At 45.3% G+C, this 16,817-nt stretch overlaps 1 protein-coding gene across 1 annotated transcript in view; it reads right to left on the bottom strand.

The window, feature by feature from the left end:
• Nucleotides 1-508: 508 nt before the first annotated feature.
• Nucleotides 509-16,817, bottom strand: part of LOC143301174 (uncharacterized) — a 29,161-nt gene continuing 12,852 nt past the window's right edge. The window contains exons 11-16 of the mRNA XM_076615268.1: nt 16,333-16,467; nt 15,012-15,191; nt 12,342-13,256; nt 9,606-10,078; nt 6,676-9,268; nt 509-2,999 (exon numbers count right to left, since the gene is read on the bottom strand). Coding sequence (XP_076471383.1) covers nt 2,286-2,999; nt 6,676-9,268; nt 9,606-10,078; nt 12,342-13,256; nt 15,012-15,191; nt 16,333-16,467 — 5,010 coding nt within the window. The 3' untranslated portion in view covers nt 509-2,285. The remainder of the gene's footprint in view (nt 3,000-6,675; nt 9,269-9,605; nt 10,079-12,341; nt 13,257-15,011; nt 15,192-16,332; nt 16,468-16,817) is intronic.

The raw sequence follows: 16,817 nt of genomic DNA, 5'->3' as shown, positions 1-16,817 counted from the left end.
ATCTTACATATAAATCTAAAGTCAACTGATTAAGTACACACACACACACACACACACACACACACACATGCCGCCAAACTACACTGTACAACTGGTCATAGGGCCTAAGGTTGGGGTAGTGGGGATGAAACCGGAGCAAATCAGTTCATCAGCTGGATCGGCTTCCTTTGTTACCACTCCCAGTGCTCTCCCATTTTTTTCTCCTTCTTCTTCTTTGTTCACCTGTCCTCTTTGACCAGTCACAAGCCTGCATATGACGACAACATGCTCCCCTTAATTACCACTTGCTGATGTCTGGGGAAAAAAAGAAGAAAAGTTAAAACATAAATCCTTAAAAATGAACCAGACATTTCTCTTCCACAGAAATTTCTCCATTGCTTTGGGGGAATGGAGAGAGGGGGGGACAGGAGGTGGGAGGGGGCGGGGGGGGGGGACTTCTCAACTGGACTATTTGGTTTGTTCTGGTTATATATATATATATATATATATATATATATATATTATATAATTTTTTTTTTTTTTTCATCATTCTGTTTGCAGGGTGTGTGTAAAAGTTGCATAAGTATAATGTTTTGATGTTCCCAGCACAAAAGTGAAATAAACAACCTGCCTTGCTTTTCAAATTGCATACAAGTTATGTATTTTAAACATAAATCCTTGTTTTCTTAGGAATGGGACTGGTAAACAACACCAAATTAATTTTCAATTTCATGGGGAAGCTACTATAATGTGCACTGATTTGCTTGGTTCCCTCCCTTCCCTCTCCTGTGGCATCAAGGGGGCTCCCCAGGTCTGACCAACACACTGGGTCTGTGTGTAAGTCAGGCATATACGCCTTTTCCCCTCTTTTCTTTTTTTTTTTTTTTTTTTTTTTTTAAGCAGTTGTGGTGTTGGGTATATGGATCAGTCCACATGCTTTGATGCTTCCTTCAAACTGAAACTCTCTTGACCACTGCCTTTTATTTTTAGACATTATTGTATTTGTTTTGTTTTTTATCACAACAGATTTTTCTGTGTGAAATTCGCGCTGCTCTCCAGGGAGAGCGCATTGCTACACTACAGCGCCACCCCCACCCCCTTTTTTCTTTTTTTAAAAATTTTTTTTCCTGCGTGCAGTGTTATTTGTTTTTCCTACCGAAGTGGATTTTTCTATAGAATTTTGCCAGGAACAACCCTTTTGTTGCCGTGGGTTCTTTTACGTGCGCTAAGTGCATGCTGCACATGGGACCTCGGTTTATCGTCTCATCCGAAAGACTAGCATCCAGACCACCACTCAAGGTCAAGTGGAGGGGGAGAAAATATCGGCAGCTGAACTGTGATTCGAACTAGCACGCTCAGATTCTCTCGCTTCCTAGGCGGATGCGTTACATCTAGGCCATCACTCCACTTATATTTGTACTTCTTTTTATCACAACAGATTTCTCTGTGTGAAATTCGGGTTGCTCTCCAGGGAGAACGCGTCGCTACACTACAGCACCACCACCCCCTTTTTTTTTTGTAATTTTTCCTGGGTTATTTCACGAAGGTCTATAGATCTACTTTCTTCATACTTACAATGTCTGTAATTGTTTGTGTGTATGTATACACACATGTATATGAATTACAAGCATTTTAACGTAACTGTGTGTGCATTTGAATGAATGTATGTGTGAATGCAAAAAAATGTTTCTTCTAAACATACATATATATATATATATATACGTAAATGATTACATTTGTTTTCAGGGGGAAAATTCAAAAAGTAACACTGCATTAACCGTGCAATTTTGAATTTCATGCATCTCCAAAATGCACTGGAACTCAAAGCCCTGTGCATCCCTAATTATTTTTCAACAGAAAACATAATGAAGACAAAGTGATAAAACATGTAAGCTTTGATACCCAACACACTCACTCCCAACAGCATGCACATCCACACACACAAACGAACTCACAAGATTTGGGAGCAAAAGAGTAACAACAAATATTTTAAAAACTGGATATATATCCTAGTCTTTTAAAGGTATGCCTCAACATTTAGAAATAATCTTTCAATGCCTGTCCACAATCTGACAGAAAGACAGAGTTCAAATGTAATGGGGCTGCTATTCAAATGACACGATGGTCTCTGGAAATGGAACAGAGGAAATGACCATTGTCCAAAAATCACATCACTTTGTGACTAGCCAACCTGAGCAGACTGAAACCAGTTGGTTTGGTTTTTGTTTTTGTTTTTTCTTTTTTTGTTGCTGTTGTTGTTGTTGTTCTCTAGAACTGACAACAACCTCTCACCCCCACCACCAAAATCACATCATCTGATTGGCCAGACTGAGGAGGTTTAGAGCAGCCTCCTCTTCCACATTGTTCTGGTTGTCACTGTTCACACCCCCTGCAGCATCACGACCACCACCGCTGCTGGCCTGGGAACTGTTCTGTGCACTCCCGCTCTCTGCAGATAACGTCAACCCTTCGCTGATGGCTGCGCCATTAGGAGTCTCCCTTGGCACGGGCACACTGGCACTGCTCCCAGACTGCCCGAGCCTTGGCTGTTCCAGCCGAGCTTTCAGCAGAGGTGTGCTGCTCCTGCTGACAGTTGGTGTCATCACTGGAGCTTCCAGATGGATGGGCAGTGGTGCCACACTCGTCACGCCAGCTGCCGAGTCCTGAGCGTCTGTCCTTTCAGGCTGAGTGCCTTGAGATGATGGATTGAGCACAGCCTGAGGGTACACGGACAGTAACATTTCAGGTTTTATGTCAGGCCTCAGGATCGCCCGCACAATGCCCTGGCTTTGACTGGGAGCTGCTTGGACCACAGCCTTCACCACGCCAGCTGTAGGAGCAGGAGTGGGAGGGAGTACTGACACAGTGCTAGGGGCGGCTGAGGTAGGAGTCTGGCTATGGGTCACTGCAGGAATGATGCTGGCGCTGGCAGGATTTCTAACATTGTGAATCATGGCACTGGAAGGTGAAAGCACAGTCACTGTTTGGCTGCCTATTTGTATGGTGGCTTTAGGAAGTACCTGGTAAAAACACATAGCAACAAGCAGTTTTAACAAAACCTGCAGACCTTTTAAGGAACTACATTCGCAATACATACAAAAAGAGAAATAAAATCAAATGTCACCTCTACAAGACTCAGAAAAATAGGATGGTATTTAGTATGCTGATTGAAAAGGAACAGAAAAGAATACAAACTAAACCACTGCAGAGACTGATATAGAAATTCCCACCAGATGGAGAAGATTACTGGTGTAAATTTCCAACATCAATTTTGCAAGAGGTTACTTTAAATTTTCTTTCCTTGATCTCAGTTGTTATCAAAATCCAGCATGCGTAAACATCTTTCACTGTCTTTAAGTAGGTCGGTCCGCGGCCACTGTGGCTGTGGTTAACAGCGCAGTCCAGACCCATAATTTGACCATTTTCAACTCGCTCGTTTCACTACCAAACTTAATTAAATGACACCAATCTTATACTGGAATAAAGTTCATTCTTTCATCTATCTTCCTGTGGTATTTGTTTTTATCATTCGAGTCAAACTGGTATGTGCCGGGCGTTTAAACACAAAGGGTGTCGCGTCGATTTTTACTGCGGTGACAGACTCCGCCGTGCTTGCCGCGCGAGCAGAATAACATGTGTGTCACTCGATCGTTTCGCGCTGCATTGTTTGGCCATGTATAAATTTAGAAACTATGTCACTGGCAAGCCAGGATTCTCAAGTTTAGATTTGCTAGAAATTTGTTGGGGTTTTCACAGAAAGTAGATCTAAAAGTCGCAGCGAAAGTGTGAGACTGATGTTTGCGACCCTATAACATACGAACCAGTGTTTCAAATCACGAGCAAATTACAAGAAAAGAAAGTTTAAACTATGCACTTTCAAGTGCAATTCATGGCTTTTCTATAAAGAAAGAGTCTCGAACGCGCTTTGGAAGAAAAACGAGTGACCGATTTCGGATCCCGCAACGCTGCTCGACCATGGCGGCGATCGAAGCCGTCTGCTCATCATCATCGTTTGAAGAATGGAAAACACGCCAACTTACAGGTTTGTAAGCAAATTTTTTTTCAATATGTTTATTTTGAAAATAAATGTAAATCATATTTTTTTTATATTTTTGTGGGTTTGGATGAATCCTAACAACTTTGCTTCAGCAGTGTTGATGTGTAACTGGGAACAGTAACGCTTCGTCAGTCACGTTATTTTTTTTAGCACAATTATGATCTTTTATTCAAAAATTTACCGCGATCGACAGCTGTATCTAGAAGATGAAGTGTCAGATTATTCAGTAATTTTTTTGTTGTACAAGGGTTTTGAGTTAGTGAGAGCGGATTGATGGTTTAATATTGTGACCGACGTCGGACAGCATGGGAACACGTGTATCTTTCCACTTCTGTTCTGGTCATCAAACGCCAAGACAATTTCACGCGTCTGTGTGTGTGTGTGTGTGTGTGTGTGTGTGTGTGTGTGTGTGTGCGTGCGTGCGTGCGCGCATTAGTATGTATCTTATATACTAAGAGTGTATGCACAGAGTTAGTGTCTGTTGAACTGATGTAGCATGCATACATGAGGTTGCCTGAGTATGGATTAGTTAGTGTGTGTGTGTGTGTGTGTGTGTGTGTGTGTGTGTGTGTGTGTGTGTGTAAATGATTTAAAGAATAATTAACTTATATGATTAGTAAACATGAAATAAGTTTAAGATATGTTGTTACATAAAACTTACATCAATTTAAGTGAAACCATTACAGTGGAGTAGTAATGAAATTAGTAGATCATGTATCAGTGCACATTCATCACACACTCATGCACACACACATATAAATGATATATATGCAAAAGCATCTATGAAATGAAAAAAAAAAAGTATTTTAAAGCATTAGAGCTGTCTCAAATTTCATGCCTGTGTATTTCAGATGATGATCAGTATAAAGCCTTAAGGGCGACTGTTGCACACAGTGGACGAAGAAGACCACCATCAGCACCCAAGGTTCCATCCAACAACAAACTCTTGATGCAGTTAAATATGTTAAAGCATCAAGAAAACAAAACCTGGGGGGAAATGGAACATTTTCTACACAAATTGTTCCCAGAGTGTACATTTCCACGTGTGGTGTCAATAGTTAAGGAATTCAGCAAGTGTGAAACGATCAGTGGTGCTGAATGTTTTTTACAAGAAAGGAAAGATTCATGCATCTTCCCTGGCCCCTCCTCTCAGAAGTTTGGAATTACACGTGCAGATCTTTTGAAAGGAACTGTAGAGGACTGTGAGGCTTTACTCAGTTGTCCTATTGGTCTTGTGTCTGAAGTATGTCACTTAGCTAGGATATTGAGGATAAAGGATGCAACATTGCATAAATGACACCTGGTCAGAGATTTGCCACCAACCCAACAGCTCAAATTAAAACTGGGGAGGCTCAGAGCAGATGAGGCTCGCCTGCGTAAAAACAGAAGTAAACCAGGGGGAGTAGAACTTCCTTTTGAAAGTGCAGAGGTCATCAGAGACAGCAGGAAGAAGCAAAAAAATGTCAGCTACCTCCTACTTCAGACCCAGAGCCAGCATGCAGCAAAGAAAAAAATGAGGACATTATCACACAGGAACTAAGAACAACGACAGAGGAGGTGTCATTTCTTAAAGCAAAACTGAGTGAAAAAGAAAGGGAACTGCAAATCAAGGATGCTGAAATGACTGGACTTCTGTTATGTCAAATATGCACATTTACAATTACTCTGGTGATATCTTACAGCATAGTATCATCATGATTGTAAAAAACTTGCTCATTTGTTACTAAAAACCATATACTTTGTGACTGTTTTCATTGTTATTTGCATTTCTGATAGCATAAAGTCTTCCAAAAAACTGTATTCTACATGCTTTTCTGAACATGCACATATCTGAAATGTTTTTGTAGCTTGAAAACTTTCTGAGATATCAGCATTATAAGTCAGCATGTTATCACTGTGAAATCAGGCCATTCGACACTTGACAAAACTGAATATTTTGCTATTTTGAAGGCACTGTCTCTCTCTAAGCATGTTCTTGAGTAGGCCAGAAAAAATTCAGCATAAACTAGGTATTGGTGGAACCAAGTACAGCAAAGAACAATGTGGTAAGTCTTCATCTTAAAATTTTATGACAGTCTAAAAATAGCAATTTGTTAAATCTGTCAAAACGCGTCATTTTTGCACATTTTTAGACGCCGTTTTCTTAAAAACTACTGGGTATAATGCAATGAAAATTTGCATGTGAACTTAGTTTTTTATGTTCTTTCCAATGGTGTAATTAGTTTTTAGATATGTTGAATTTCAAAATTTAAGTGGTCCTACCTACTTTAAGTGTCAACTACAATTCCAACTGAGTGCAAACTTTACAACAGACACCTTAGCTCCATTCCCTTCTTACTGTCCAGATTCTACAAGACCAGATACTGGAAGCTACAATCCTTGTGCACACACACACATACATTTACTCACATATGCATGCAAGCACTGCTTACACAGTTCTAAGAAAGCAATGAAGCGGACAGTCCACACTAATACTGTAGTGAAGCGGACAGTCCACACTAATACTGTAACAATCATAGTGTCAAGCCTTTCCATACCTTTTTTTTTCTTCTTTTTTCTTTTCCTCTTGTACACAAGGTTATATTTCACTTGAATTTTGACATTTCCCAACATCAGTGTGATTCAAAACCTTTCCATACCTTGTACTCCCCGTTGTTCTCTGTGACCGGGATGTTGTTGTCAGTCAGCAGCTGTCCTCCGATGTTGCGCACGGCCACCACCTGCTTCTGGGGGGCTGCTGGCTGAGCCCTGCCCACCACGGGGGCCAGTCCACCCAGCTGCTGTAACAAAGGCGCCGACACTGACGCTGCCTGCACTGAGGGGAGGGTAGCGGACACTGCCATGGGCAACGCACTGCCAGTGGACACGTGGGCTGCCAAGTTGAGCAAAGTGCAGCTGGCACTGTTGTCCCCTGAACTGCTAGCTATCACCACTCTCTGCACACCGCTGTTGGCTGGGTCTCTGGTGGAGGGGGTGCCAGCAGCATCACCGGAAGCACTCGTCACTTTGGTGCTGCCAATCATCTGGCTAAGGCTGGCCAGCATGGCCCCCGAGGTGCTGGCAGCACCAGTGTCTAAACAGGCCTTTTTGGCTGGGATGGGCTGCAGGTCACTGGCCGACAGCCTGCGCTTCACAGTGCTCTGAAGTTGGGAAGTGGACGGTGTGGACAGCGTCTGTCCGTTCCTGCTGTCTGTACAAGTGGTCTGTAAAGGCACGCTTTGCTGAGTCAATGCTGGATGGCCAGCCTCACTGAAGGACTGGGAAGAAACCGGGGAAACAATGAACTGACTTTTCAATGAGCCTGGGCTGATGGACATAATCAAACGATTGTCTGCAGAGTTTAGGCTTGTCACAGAAGTCTGGTTCACCATACTGCACGTAGGGATTGACTGAAGAGAGGCCGAGATGGGCAGAGTTGTTGCTGGATTTGCCATGATAACTTTGGACACTGTGCCTGAATTGCATGGGGAAACAGGAGGTGAACCCAGCACAGGAAAGCCCCCCTGGACAGCAGGTGCAGCAGCCCTAAGGCCTGCCCCCTGCACCACAGTCTGAGGCACCACAGATGACGTTGTAGAGTTCATCACCCCTTGTGTCCCCTGCTGCATGGCGAAGCATAACTGTACCGTTGGCTTCTGTTCCTCAGGCTGGCCTACAATAGACACCGCCTGCCCCCCAGATCCCTGTCCACTGCCTGAGACAGGCCTGACAGTCAGCTGCTGCTGGGACTGAACCCCGAGCGGAAGCCCCCCTGCCGCTGCCAGGAACTGCAGCTGTTGAAGTCCGGCCTGTCCCTGCTTGATGGTGGCCAGGACAGGGGGCAGGCCTCCTGCTGACCCACTGCCTGGCTGACCGCTGGCCACCAGTCGTAGGGCGGTGCCACCAGGCTGCACCCCAGCCAACTGCATGCGCACGATGCCCGTTCTCTGGGCGTCAGGCAGGGCGGGGTTGCCGGTCACTGACGCAGGCTGCAGCCCAGCCACGGCCAGGTTCTGCAACTGCAACCCCACAGGGGCTGGAGCCTGCATCATCCTGGGACCTCGCTGCTGGACCACGGCAGCGGGATGAGAGCCAGCAGCAACAGGCTGTACTCTTGACACAGGTGCTCTGATCACACGAGGCATCTGAGTCAGCTGTGCCACACTGTGCTGGCTGAGAAATGCTCCTGGTTGAGTGGAGACCTGAACCCCTCCTGGGGAAGACGAGGCCGGAGTGAGCACTGTGGCTGTTGTGGAACAGCTCGTGGTAGTGACAGTGTTGGTCAAAGCCACTGCTTTAGCTGCCAGCATGGATTTCAGCACCTCAGAGGTATTTTTGGTTATTGCTGCTGAAGGTGAACTTCCTTCTGCTTTGGAACTGAGGGCACCAGCAGAGGGAGAAGGAACTGTCATCAGCAAGCTCTGGCTGCCAGACTGCTGAACCCCTCCCACTGACGGCCCTGCATCCACAATGGAGCTTGTGGTGGGGGCTGGAGACTGGTTCTGACTGTGGGTCAACGGTAGTGCTGAGCTGTCCTGACCAGACGGTGCTGCTGCAGTAGGAGTTCTGGCATTGGCCAGGTGCACAATGGAGCCAGCCTGGGGCAGGATATAGCGCTGAGCCACATTGCCCACCCCTGCAGCCCCCCGAGGTATCACCTGCACCACCACTGGTTCCCTGCTCCCCACTGTCTGCCCTGTGGGAAGCACCACCGTCCCTGGCCTCACCACTGTCCCTGCCGGCATCAGCCCTGGCACCACTCTGCTCCCTGCCACCACGGCGTTGGAACCAGGCACAAAGTTACTGGCCAGGACCATGGGGTGGTTCTTGGCCTGCACCTTGGTAAAGGTGGGGATGGGGGCTTTGGTGCTGGACACGATGCGCGTCAAGCTCTTCCGAGGCGAAAGGGAAGGCAGGGTGGTTGGGGAGGGGACTTTGATGTCGGCTGTGGGCAGGGTGGTGCTGTAGCCCGTGACCACAGTCTGCAACGCATCATCCAGACTGGACTGGCTGGGGAAACGCACGACCCCAGGAGCTGCTCTCTGCACCGTCGCCGTTTTCTGGCCGGCCCTGGTGGTGGTGACGATGCTGAGCGGGGTGGTGACCGGCACAGGGTCTGCAGACACCACAATCCTGCCATGAGGCTGACCACCGGACGACGTGCTGTCGGAGGTGCTGGAGCTGTCAGAGTCCTCTGCTTTACTAGCCGCTCTGCTTTCCAACAGTTCCTTTACTGTCACATTCCCTGCGTACCTGTTCAACACACATTGACACATCTGTCTGTAAACCATCAAAGTTTATACACCTTCATTATTTCATTTTTCTTTCCACTTGAAAAGTGGCTGGATCAGCCGATTTATTTACTGAGAATTACCAGCATATGACTTGCATTCTTTTGTACAGAGACACTGGAGCTTAAACTTGAGACAAGGGTGAGGAATACTTTTTCCTTTTTCTCTTTTACCCAGAAAAAAATACTTCACAACCAGAACAAATGCAATCAACACTTTAAATTGTATCAACCCCACACCAAAACTGAACTTCTCATAGCATCTTCAACACACAACAGCTCCCTCTACTGACTGCTCACCTTGGCAACGCTTTCCCAGACTGCAAGACCAGAGTCCTGCTGCCGCTGGCATTGTTGATGATGACAGGTGGCTTCTTCACCTGTGGCACTTGAGGCACCACCTGACCCACCACAACAGGGACCCCCACCATTTCCTGCCCGTTCCCGTTTGACGACGGAACAATCTTCACCGCCGTCACCGCTCCTGTGCCTCCCTGCACCTTGGCGGGAGCGGCAGGACCCTGACCCTGACCATGCAGAACATTGTGGGCCGGTCTGGGGGTGTTGGTGGCAGCAAGGACTCCAGGCTGCAGGTGAGGGCTGGGGTGTCCTGGGGGCGTGACCTGGCGCACGGCAGTCAGGTGCATGGTGGCGGTGGCTGTGTGGGACGTGGAGGGCACTGCTGAGCTGCTGGTCCCTGTACTGCTGCTAGTGGTGGTGGTATTGCCGATCACCACCTGGGGCCTCACCACACCCGGGGCCTTCCGCACTTCCTGCTCACACAGGTTGTAACATTGTAAACATGCCACATAAACCAAATGGTGGACATTAATTTGGTAATGTATTGTATATAGTACCTGTTAAAAACTATGCAACAACCATCAACCTCTTCAATCTGAACCTCATACTGTAGTTGCAGTTGTTGCTTTTAAATGCCGAACATGCACCTAGTCAACAAAAATTCACTGAAATAATACTCTGAAACAGTACGTTTTAAGGCGCTCAGTTTACAACTACAACTAGTACAAGTGTCATGATCTGATTCCATCCTTTCTTTGTATGGAATAATTAACTTTCAACAAACTGAAGACATTATTCCTGCATGACAGTTTTCTTCAAAAAAATGTACATATCCTTGGCAAGCTGACCAAATTTACTTTACACAACTGAAAACGACTAATGTTTGCTACTATATTTTTCACAATGCACTCAAGCTAATAGGCCGTACACACTTCAACTGTTTAGCAAAATCCAAGGGCAACTGCCACCCAAGTGGACTAACCTTTCAGTACTTGCATCAGAATGGTGAGCTATGGAATATTCTATGCTAAGATCCCTTCCATTCCATTCTTTTGTCTTTTTTTTAAATACTATTTCATAGTGGAGTGATGGCCTAGAGGTAACGCGTCCGCCTAAGAAGCGAGAAAATCTGAGCGTGCTGGTTCGAATCACAGCTCAGCCGCCGATATTTTCTCCCCCTCCACTAGCCCTTGAGTGGTGGTCTGGATGCTAGTCATTCGGATGAGATGATAAACTGAGGCCCCATGTGCAGCATGCACTTAGCACACGTAAAAGAACCCACGGCGACAAAAGGGTTGTTCCTGGCAAAATTCTGTAGAAAAAAACTGCACGCAGGAAAAAATACAAAAAAATGGGTGGCACTGTAATGTAGCAATGCGCTCGCCCTTGGGAGAGCAGCCCAAATTTCACACAGAGAAATCTGTTGTGATAAAAAGAAATACAAATACAATCTCCACATTTTCTGATTCATTCCACCCATTTAAAAAGTTTAAAACTTTGATTTTAATGTTTCTTCCCATCCCTCTTCCCTTTTCGTCTTTTGACAAATACTTTGGATCAAACCACCACTCCCCTATCAGGTAACTAAGACAGGACTAATAATACGCATGTGGAAAGGTATAAATAAGCATGATAACCAAGTGGTCAGAGCATTACACTTTCAATCCGAGGGCCATAGGTTTGAATGCTGGAAGCGACACCTGGAGATCATGTTTTCTGATCTCATGCCAGTATTCGGTGGGTCATGGAAACATGATCACAACCAGCATGTACAACCCAAAAAAACTGAGCATGGATTCCTAAATGACAGGATAAAAATCATCATGAAAGTGAAGATTTTATCAGATCTCCCAGGTCAATATACATGCAGACCAGCTTGTGCCCTGATCCCCTTCATTATACACTGATTGATTGACTGATTGATATGGATACTTACATAGCACCTATCCTCAGTCAGAGACCAAGCTCTAAGCATGTATTCATGTATACAAAAGGAGAGAGGATCAAATATGCAAGTAAGATCCCATAATCCATAACAGCTTTCAGCTTTTGGAAACTCAAACCCAGGATGCATGCACCCCCCTCCCCCTTGCCCCCCTTCCACCCCCCTCCCAAAAAAATCTGCGTATATGGTGTGGGTAAAATTGGGCATACACATTAAAACCCTCTCATAGATGAAAGTGAATGTTGAATTACTACCACGATCACAGGGAAAAAATGATCAGATGTATAAAAATCCCACTTGCACATGAGTGAACATCAGACAACCAGTCCATGAACAGAGATGCAGGAAATGAAGAGGATCAATGAAAAAGAATCAGGAGATGCAACGGGCACAATAGCCGAGTGGTTAAAGCATTGGACTTTCAATCTGAGGGTCCCGGGTTTGAATCTCAGTGACAGCGCCTGGTGGGTAAAGGGGTGGAGATTTTTCCAATCTCCCAGGTCAACACATGTGCAGACCTGCTAGTGCCTGAACCCCCTTCATGTGTATACAAAAGCAGAAGATCAAATACGCACGTTAAAGATTATCCATGTCAGCGTTCAGTGGGTTATGGAAGCAAGAACATACCCAGCATGCACACCCCCGAAAGCGGAGTATGGCTGCCTATATGGCAGGGTAAAAACAGTCATCCACGTAAAAGCCCACTCGTGTACATTCAAGTGAACTTGGGAGTTGCAGCACACAAATGCAAAAAAAGAAGAAGAGATGCAAAGATCGAAGCTGAAGCTTACTTGACGTCGCAAAATGCCGCTCCTGAAGAGCTCCTCCTGTTGTTCAGGAGTGACGACAAACACCTGCTGCTTCCCTCCCTTTGTGGAGGCAGTCATCAGCAGGGGACTGTGCAGGTTCAACCCTGCTGGCCCAGCTGCTCTAGACATCGACAACCCTGAAGAAGGGGCGGCAGCAGGCAGGGTCACACCCGTGGAGGCAGGGGTGGATGAGGCTGGGGTCACCTCTGCCTTCTTTCTCTGCACAGTGAAGCCGGTGACAGGACGCAGACCTCCTGCACTCTGCGTCGACAAAATCCTCTGCATGACGGGATGGGCGCTGGACTGGGTGGTGCCTGCCTTCGGGGCTCCCTCGCCCGTCCCATGTGGGACAGGACCTCCAATGACTTTGATGCCCTGAGGCTTCCAGCCCAGAGTCTGACCGGAAGGAGACTTGGCAGCGGCCAGCTGTTGAACGAGCTCAGATGCGGCAGGGCCTCCTTGTTCCACCATGGCCAGAAACTCGCTGTTGCTGATGTTCAGCCTGATGGTTCCATCCTCAGACCGGCATATCAAATTGGACACCTGGCTGGCTGTGGTGATGGGGGTGCTATCTTCTGGTTTCTTCACCACCTTCTTCTTCTTCACACCCTGGTCTTCAACATTATTTGGTATCAGTCTACGCTTGCGTAAGCGACCCCTAGAGCTTACGTCTTGCTCATACTCTTCAATGTCTCGCTGGTCGACTTCTGAAGACTCAACACTGCCTGTGGAAGAAGCCTTGGATGGAACTTTCAGTTTACTGGCCGCAGACAAGGTTTCATTGGACACATCCTCAGAGTCATCACTCTCCTTCCCCGACTGTGATCCTTCAACCCCAGATTCATCAGTGTTCTGTTCTGAATCCGATTCCGAGTCCCATGCTTGCAGGTCCTCCACCTGAGGAAGAAGTGCACTGGTTAGACGTACGAATAAACCTATACATGTACCCAGAGGCATATCACCACAGGATTTTTCAATCTGTGGCTGACACCCATCCAGAGTTGAGCATGTAAAGGGGTGATAATGAAAAATGGATGAGTGGTCTCTAAAGGACTCCCAGGGTTTCCACAAATGTAACCAAGCAAAATTCCTCGATAGACAGATAGAAAATGCGAAAAACTTAGCCGTATGAAGTGCACAGGAACAGGTGTCGAGATGGCTGCCGGAAAAAGAGGGCGCTAGCCAGGGGGACAAAGGGGACGTTACCTACTTCCGGGAGGTTATCGGCCGTAGTTCTCTCATTTTCTCCGCATAGGCGGATAGTAGTTTGCACAGGACAGGAATGTCAGACCCCTGCCGGAGTCTGCACTAGTTGGGTCACGGTTAAGTATGTGTAATTAAATTCCTGTTTTTTCCCTGACATTTCCAGACTTTAAAGACTGTCCAAACTCTACAAGACAGACTGACACTGATAGTGTCCACTGGACTGCCAGCATTAAGACTTTAACAGAATAATGCTGGGTATGACTGTGTATGGCAGATTCAGAGCAAGAAGTGTGGGAGTAATGCCAATGAAACAGCACAGAAGATGTGTCAGAAAAAAAAAACTTTGGTGTCAGCAGATTCATGGAGACTGTCATTCTTGGGTCTGTGGCAGTGTCTTCTCTCCAGTAAAAGTACTCAATCAGTCTGGATCTGTGATGAAGCAATTAATGTCATCAGTAATGAACTTAGCAGATGATGCCCTGCTTGTGATGAATCAAAAACACAATTGACACCAATGAACTGATTCAGCACAACAGAGATGCCTAAGGTATGTAGTCCTCATAGCAACTTGACATTGTTGAAGCTTTCCCTGTGGACTGCTGGCACTTGGGACTGCAGCAGTCTGCTTCATTTCCTTTTCCCCTGCACTGTTCCATGAAGGACAGTCTTGGACCGCCTGTCAGATCTTGTCAAGTGGCAATACCATCTCATTTTCCTTCCCCCCCCCCTCTCCCCCGCCCCCCTACTGTGGACAGTTTTTCTTCATACCAACCAACAGGGTGTCTGATGGTTTTCCTGACTTCTTCATTCATGTGGTCCTTGTAAGAGATGCCAGGGAATAATATGGAGTAATGAGACCTAACATTGATGGATCCCTGTGGATTGCCACCACTGAGACTGCGACAGATGAACCCAGGTGTGGCTGTGTATGGGGGCCTCGGAATGAACAGCATGGGAGTAATGCCTCTGGAATGGTGCATAGGACTGGGCAGCATAAAAAAGGGGTAATGCAACTGAAATGGCATGTAAGATGGGCAGAAGAAAGATAACTGCCACCTCCCTCAAAGTACATGAATGTCAGTTTGTTTTGTTGCTTTGTTTTGTTTTTATAAACAATGTTTATTCTATTTATGCTGCCTCCTTGTGCAACTTATTTACCACTTGACTTCATACATTTTATTTGTTGTCCTCCAATACACTTTTCAATTTTAGCAGTTGTTGAGTAAAATGTAGCCCAAAACAATATTGCAAAGAAATATTCAACACAGTCATGATTCATAAGGCGTCTGGCTTCACTTTTCAAACATCCCCAGCAATCAAATAAGGGAAATATGCCAGAAACAGGACCTGTTACAGACAAAAAAACAACAACATATAGTTGTCACATCAGTCCAAGACAAGTCTCTGATCTGAAAACTGACATGACAAAACTCTTCAGTGACTTACTTTGGGAACCTCTTCAGTAAAATTCAAATATTCTCTCTGCAGCTTGAGACGAGCTTTCTTGGTCAGCGAAGCCAGTTTACTTCTGAACTGTTGAAGCTCCCCCTGCATTCTCACCAAGCGCTGGTGAAGCTCCAGCTCACAGGCCCACTGCCTGACTGTTTTCGGTGTAGACCTGGATTTCTGTGGACAGGACATATCCTGATTAAAGACAAGATTTAGACACTGATACTCCATGACAGTACAAATACCATGAATGCCTAGAATATACCTAGTACAAATGAAAACCATCTGAATGATAAAAGAACATGATGAACAAACTATGAAGGTGAGAACACAAAAGTTCTGACAGCAGATAAACAGCATTTTCAAACAAATCAACAACGTAAGTTACGATCTGCATCAAGAAAACCCATTTTAACTAAATCTTTTGGTTACCTATTGTGTTATGCCACAGGTGACATTCAGCAACAGGTTGACTGAACATTGTAGCTTCCATTCAAAACTCAAGCTGTGCTGGACTGTTATTCATGTTGAACAGTGTGATTTTCACCTCTCAATGTTTTCTATGATTTTACCGACATATTTTGGTATCTTTACAGATGACCCAGTGCACTGCTGCCAAAGCAAACCACAAGTCTTTGCAGACCACCATATTCATTGTCACAAAGACAGAGGGAAAGAGAGGGAGGGGAAAGACAGAAAGAAGGATAGAGATTATACCAGGGACAAAAACCTAGATTTTAATGTATCAAATTAAGGTTCTTCCCCAGTATTCTCTACATCATCCCAATCCCATCTAAAGTGAGGAGTGGGGGAGTAATTCAACAACAACTGAAACAGGAGGTCACATTTCTGACTGATATAAAATAAAAGGGCAGTGCTGCTCAGTTACATCTTTCTATGAAAATAACTTTGTTTTTCTGTGACAACTGGAGTGAATGATTACAGTCAAACTGTTAAAGAAATGTCTAACAGTAGTATTCTAGGACTTCTGAATGTTTAACCCTCTCCATACGAACGGTGAAAGAGACGACGTTAACAGCGTTTCATCCCAATTACCATCATCAAAATATTGCAAGCTGAACGCTCTTATACTGAAGAGGTGAATGTTGACAAAGAATACCACAGTTCTGACGACGGAAGCTAAAGGTTGGGTCATTCAGACACCCACTGGACATCCGAGGGGTCTGTGTAGAGGAGAAGAGAGGACTGGCTGTACTGAGTGAGTTAAGTAGCCGGGGAAGAAGGGTTAGCCGGAAATCATGATGGGATCAGGACTCTGGAACCCTGTAACCATTAAAAGTCCTTCCAGTGCCCGTACCTGTCTTTTCCCTGCTCGTGCTCCAGGTGAAATCTGTGGTGACAATTCCACCTGGTTGGGATCAAACTGTTTGACCAGTCTGTCCAGACCGTCCATGTCCTCCACAATCAGCTCAAACTCCGCTGGATCTGGCACCTATGGTACATGAGGAATGGGAAAACATCATAGCAGACATATATAGATGATATATGTGTGTGTGTGTTAGTGTGTGTGCGTGTGTGTTTGTGCACACGCACACGTGTGAACATGTGTGAGTGTGAGTGTGTGTACATGTCTTTTTCCTGTATTCATCATACTGTATATATATATATATATATATATATATATATATATATATATATATATATATATATATATATATATATATATATAAATGGACACTAAAGTGATCTGCTTAAAATCCTTTCCAACAAGATCAAATTGTAACAAAAGGTTACCTCTTTGCACAGTTTGTTTGAAAATCTGAACACATTGCATGATGCCAA

This window comes from Babylonia areolata, chromosome 27 (genome assembly GCF_041734735.1).
Source record: "Babylonia areolata isolate BAREFJ2019XMU chromosome 27, ASM4173473v1, whole genome shotgun sequence".
NCBI lineage: Eukaryota > Metazoa > Mollusca > Gastropoda > Neogastropoda > Buccinidae > Babylonia > Babylonia areolata.
This window is presented reverse-complemented; position numbering and strand designations above follow the sequence as displayed.